Source organism: Canis lupus, chromosome 9 (assembly GCF_003254725.2).
Source record: "Canis lupus dingo isolate Sandy chromosome 9, ASM325472v2, whole genome shotgun sequence".
Taxonomy (NCBI): domain Eukaryota; kingdom Metazoa; phylum Chordata; class Mammalia; order Carnivora; family Canidae; genus Canis; species Canis lupus.
In genome coordinates, this window is record NC_064251.1 from 34,917,043 (window position 1) to 34,922,711 (window position 5,669).

The 5,669-nt window shown below is 37.2% G+C and overlaps 1 protein-coding gene across 3 annotated transcripts in view; it reads right to left on the bottom strand.

The window, feature by feature from the left end:
* The window catches only part of SKA2 (spindle and kinetochore associated complex subunit 2), a 35,914-nt gene extending 30,293 nt beyond the window's left edge, over nt 1-5,621 (bottom strand). The window contains exons 1-2 of one of the 3 annotated variants that reach the window (XM_035720384.2): nt 5,466-5,553; nt 3,487-3,658 (exon numbers count right to left, since the gene is read on the bottom strand). In XM_035720384.2, the coding sequence (XP_035576277.1) occupies nt 3,487-3,519 (33 nt within the window). In that variant the 5' untranslated portion in view covers nt 3,520-3,658; nt 5,466-5,553. Of the gene's footprint in view, nt 1-1,739; nt 1,803-3,486; nt 3,659-5,465 lie in introns of those variants that run through there. The other 2 variants (XM_025440892.3, XM_025440891.3) reach the window with 2 other exon arrangements.
* Between the last annotated feature and the right edge of the window lie 48 nt (nt 5,622-5,669).

The following is a 5,669-nucleotide window of genomic DNA, read 5'->3' on the forward strand; positions in this document are numbered from 1 at the left end:
TTCATCCAAATTTTTTATGTGAGAGGGCAAATAACAGAAAAAATTAAAAGACTTTTGTAATAGTTAAAAAGACAAACATTTCAATTTAAAAATAGGCAAAAGATTTCAACAGATATCTTACTAAAGAAGATATTCCAACAGCAAATAAGCACATGAAAAGATATTCAATATCATTAACCACTAAAGAAATGCAAATTCAAACTATAAGGAGATATCACTATACAACTATTAGAATAGTTAAAATGAAGTCTGACGTGACTGAGTGACTCTTGATTTGGCTCAAGTCATGATCTCATGAGTCATGGGATCAAATCCCACATTGGGCTTTATACTTGCTGTGGAGTCTGCTTGGGATTCTCTGTCTCTCCCTCTCCCTCTGCCCATCCCACTGGTGCTCAATCTCCCTAAGATAAATTAATTTAAAAAAAAAAAAAAAAAAAGGGATGCCTGGGTTGCTCAACAGTTTGGCGCCTGCCTTCAGCCCAGGGCGTGATCCTGGAGTCCTGGGATCAAGTCCCACATCTAGCTTCCTGTATGGGGCGTGCTTCTCCTTCTGCCTGTGTCTCTGCCTCTCTCTCTCTCTCTTTATGTCTCTCATGAATAAATAGACAAAATCTTAAAAAAAAAAAAAAAAGACTGACAATACTAAGATACAGAATGTTGGTAAGAATGTGGAGAAACTGGAACTCTAAATCATAGCTTTGGTAAAGATTTTAGTGATTTTTTATGAGATGAAACACGTATTTTTATCACACTAACCAAGAGAAACAAAAACATTATGTCCAAACAAACAGAATACAATGTTTATAACAACTTTATTCATACTAGGTAAAACCTGGAAACAACCCAAAGTCCATAATCTGGTAAATAGATAGTTTGTAATAGTCTATACCAATGAAATACCACTCAGCAATACAAATGGTCCAACTAGTAATATGCACAACAATGTGGGTGAATCTCAGAAGCCCTGTACTAAGTGCAGGAAGCCAGGCATAAAAAACTGTAAGCCATAAATGAACCCATTTACCTTAACTTCTAGAAATGGCAAAACTAGAGATCAATGACTGTTAGGGAGTTTGGGAAAAGGAGGTTGACTACAAAGGGGTACAGGGGACTTTAGGTGATAGAAATGTTCTATCATTGGTGGTTACATCACTGCCCACATTTGTCAAAATTCATCAAATCGTGCAACTAAAATTGTTGTAATTTTATTTTAAGTAATTGTAAGTTTATTGTATGTAAATTATATCTCAAAACTGATTACAAAAAAAGTAACGGATTCACATTTTATTCTGTTTCATTATTACAAAAAAAGAACTTTAAAACAAACATTCTTAGTTTGAAATTCAAGGATGAACTATATTGTACACAAAATTAACACCAATTAGGATTTGGAGCAATTTATCTTATGAAATATACAGCAGAGATTGTTTTCATTACTTACTAATTCATCTTAAAACTCAAAAAAAACTCAAGATTTGCCAGAATCTATCCAGATCTATTACAGAAAGAAGAAAAATACAACTACTCATTTAAACAAGGCATAACAACTTCAACTATAAAAATTGTTATTTTAATGCATTTCAGCATTAATTACGATAGTGAGTTTTTAACTAGTTAAAAGAAAAAAAAAGGTTTTGTTTTTGTTTTTGTTTTTAAATTAGGACTTCCTAAAACATATACTTTGGGTAATAAAATTATATACTTTTCAGCAACAAGGATTATCATAAATTACTCACAGATACTGAAGAAAGATGTAAAGCAAGAATCAAAATTCTGGTGTGCATTCTGCTTTCAGATGCTTTGACAATACTATTGCACTGCTAGCTGTAAAGTACAGTAGTGCAATAAAGTCAGAGCATTCGTTAGCAGAAATTGGTAGGAAAGGAACACAAAAGCATCTTGCATCAGTTGAAGCTTCAATGTGAAAAGAATTTAAAGAAGGGTTGCCATTTTGGACAGAAGACATCCAAAACCTAAGAACATGTATATCAATGTTAAAAAGAAAGAACTGAACTTAAATATCAAAATAATAGTTTTCTGATGACTAACTTATGATTAATATTCAACAGAAACATAGAGAAAGGAATTTTGTAAATACGTCCTAAGCTTTGGAAGTTATTAACATGGGTATTGTTACTACCTTAAGACTAGTATTAACAAAACCGGTTATAATTACTACTAAGGCAAAGTCGTGAAAACTACGTTTTGCTGAAATGTGTTGTTCAGCTCCCCCATTGAAACTGACTGATTAAGTAAGCATATCAGAGAAAACAAATGAAAAGCAAAATAAGTTTCCTCAATCTCTAAATAATCTATCTTTCTGGAATCTAAACTACAATAAACTAAAAAGCTCTTAACCATCTTATGGCTTCTTACCTCAAAAGTTTACAGACTCCCAGGAAATTAATGTCCTAAATAAGACGCTACCTAAGGGAATACTATGGAAGGGGATTTTAAGATTTCAATTAACCCCTAAAGATCTGAAATATAGGAAGAAATCATCTCTATTTCCTCATATGTACAAAAATCACGGAAGAAATAATAATGGTACAGAGGGAGGTTCTGAGATTTATGAATAAGGTTTTCTTGGATTCAAGCCAACTATCATTATCCTAACCTTTTAACTGGTAAGAAACCATTTAAATGTCAGATATAAACCCAGAAATAGAAATAGTATCACAGTATCCCACTGTACTTTTGTGCACTATCACTAGTGGTACCTTAAAAGAACACTAGGCAAATACCACTTGAACCAGTAAGTGAACGGAAAAAAAGACAACAAAGATTACACTAAAATGAGCTTATTCCTCCCTTAATAATGTTGATTGATGCAAAAATACTCTCCATTACTTTCACTAAACTAAATAGTCTAGTTCAGCTACTTAGATTCAACCCCCTAAAAAATAAACTCAAATTAAGGATAGCTGGAACATGAGTAAGTGACTTGACCTCAAATCCTAGGCCACATAACTCAGGTATTAGAATAGTTCAATTCTACTAGCCAAGGATCAGGTTTTAAAGACAAGTGCTTCAGAGACAAATGTTTAATTTTCTGGACTAGAAGTTAATTCAAACAAGAAAAATATGAAATATTTTAAAAATGAGAACCAGGCTGACTACAAAATTAGAATAAGTACTTTCTTTTCAAAGTTAAATAGTATCCACTCTCTTTCATTTATTAAACTTTTAACATTAGTTCTTCAACAAATCCTTTATTCGAGTAATGTAGAACCAAAACTCAGTGAAGTGTATAGTAAATCATTTCTTTCCAATCTTACAAACTAAACCATAAACCAGTTCATAGATAAGACATTTTAAAGCACATGGCAAATCTGAAGATGAGACATACCATCTTTTACTATCCAGTCAAGAGAAAGCAGTAACAACAAACTATAATAGTTCAAATACATTTTTTAAACTCCGATGATTATGGAAACAAACTAATAACTTTAAGGGGGGGGGGGAAGGCTACCATTAGGTTACCTGCAAATAATTTAAGACTTGCTTTCTTCTCATCTCTTAAAAAGAATTTTTAAAACTACCCCATTATTCAAACACCTAAAAGCTTAAGAATCTGGCTATCTTATAATTTTCTAGAACTTTTTTTCAGGATGTACACTCAATCATTTTCTTCTTAAATTAAAATGTGTTCAATCTAAAAAAAAAAAAAAAAAGTACCGTGAGAATACTGACTTTCATGCAAAGTCCAAAAAACTCTTAATTGGTACCTCAAAAATAAACAGCCAACTTGAAGGGGGGCGAAAAACTGTAACTGAATTACTACCATTTACCATCTTACAATTAGGCAGAAATATCCATCCAAAGGGAGGAATTCAGAATGGGGAAAGGAGCAAGACACTTAAACATTTATGCCTGTTGACAGAATCAAACTAGGATACTTGACATGTTTTTGGTTCTTTTGTTTCTTTGTTTAAAGACAGTTAATTATAAAAAATAATAATAATAATAACAAAACTTTAAGCTAAAAGTTCATTATTACAGGTTTGGAAAAGGGCAAAAAATTCTTCCTTCTTCACTGCCATCCCCGCCTCCATGCCATCCCCCACAGACTCTCACAAAGAAAATTAAAACTCAAAATTGTTATAATCAACCGAAAGCCTTCAAATCAAATTTATATATGATAGGCACTACAATTCATGAATACATCAGAAGAAAATAACATATATATCAAGCTCTCACATTTTCTAGAGGTGGGAATGGGGGTGAGTGTGATACTCAATTTCTTCCAGGATCACAAGTGTGGAGGTTAAAGTGACCCAAGGTTCAGCCTGGAGAGAACAGCACTGGCCACAAATGATACCTAAGCTGTAATGCCAGGGGGTAGGTAGGGGGGTAGCGGATTACGATGGAGGAGAAAGATTTGGGCTTTTTTTACTTAACTTTGTTATTTTTAACAACAACAAAACAAAACAAAACAAAACAAAACAAAAAACCCCGACAGGTGTTCAATGATGGGCGCGTCCTCCAAATTCCACATTTTAAAGAAAGCCAGCCCAATCCAAACGTAATGCAAGGGGCAAAGGGCTGAAGATAGAACAAGGGGAACTAAGAAGAAAAAAAGCGCGGGCGATCAAGCTGGTAGTCTAAGAATGGGAGGAAGGGAATAAAGAGGACAAGTAACGGAAGGATCCATAGAAGAAAACTAGGACAGCCTTCAGCTTGGCGCCCCCAAGCAGGCCTAGAAGCAGCGGGAGTCCTTTCCAATTATTCGCCTCCGCCCCCTACTTTCATAAATGAATGAAATTCGACAACTCAAAGGTAGGATGCCTTCCATGTCCCAATTCCTCCCATGCTTCAAGAAAGGAGCCTGAGGTTCATTCAGGTCCCCGTCGCTCACATCTCTCCCCCACCCAAGGAATGCCACCTTCAAGCCGAACAGAAATTGGTCTTGGGGCTTCTTTGGCCGCTAGGAAGTTATGCACTCAAGTCTAGAACCTTTCTCAGACTTTCTCAGCCCGCCTTGGAGAACGTGAACCGCTCTGCCCTAATGGGATTTCTCTCCGCCCCCCTCCGTTGATTCCCCACCCCACCCTCCATCCCCCTTCCTCGGAGTGTGAACCTCTCCCCTTCTAGGAGCGCACGGGGATCATTCCAGTCACGTCTTTTTTGGGGGGGAGGGGGGAATGCATAGAACACTGCCTGCACGAGCCACAGCTCCTTGACGCGCGGAAAGGTAAGAACAAGGAACAAGGAATTCCAAAGGCCCGGCTACCTCAGCATCTCCCGCCATTTCCCTCACGAGTTTCCCGGATGTAACCCCTTCCCCCGCGGCGGTTAAAAGAGACCGAGCAACGGTGACTCCCTTTGATACAGGAGGAAAGAACTTGAATATGGTCCAGCTTCTGCAGCCCACGGTTTCCGGCGACGCAAAATTGCCTCCCACCTTGGAGGCCATCGGGAGAAATAAACTACCCAGTAGATCTCCTTCACTTTCCACTCACCATCAGTTCCAGCTTATCGACCTCCGCCTCCATGTTGAATAGTTGACATTCCTCAGACCGCGGCGGTGCTTAAGCCGCAAACCGTACTAGCACTGAGGGTCCCTATTGGACAGCTGTCACTCAACGTCTCGCACTCATTGGTTCCTCTGCTTCACTGGCGCCCGCCCATTGGCGACTGGGTAACGCCCCTCCACATGAAACACC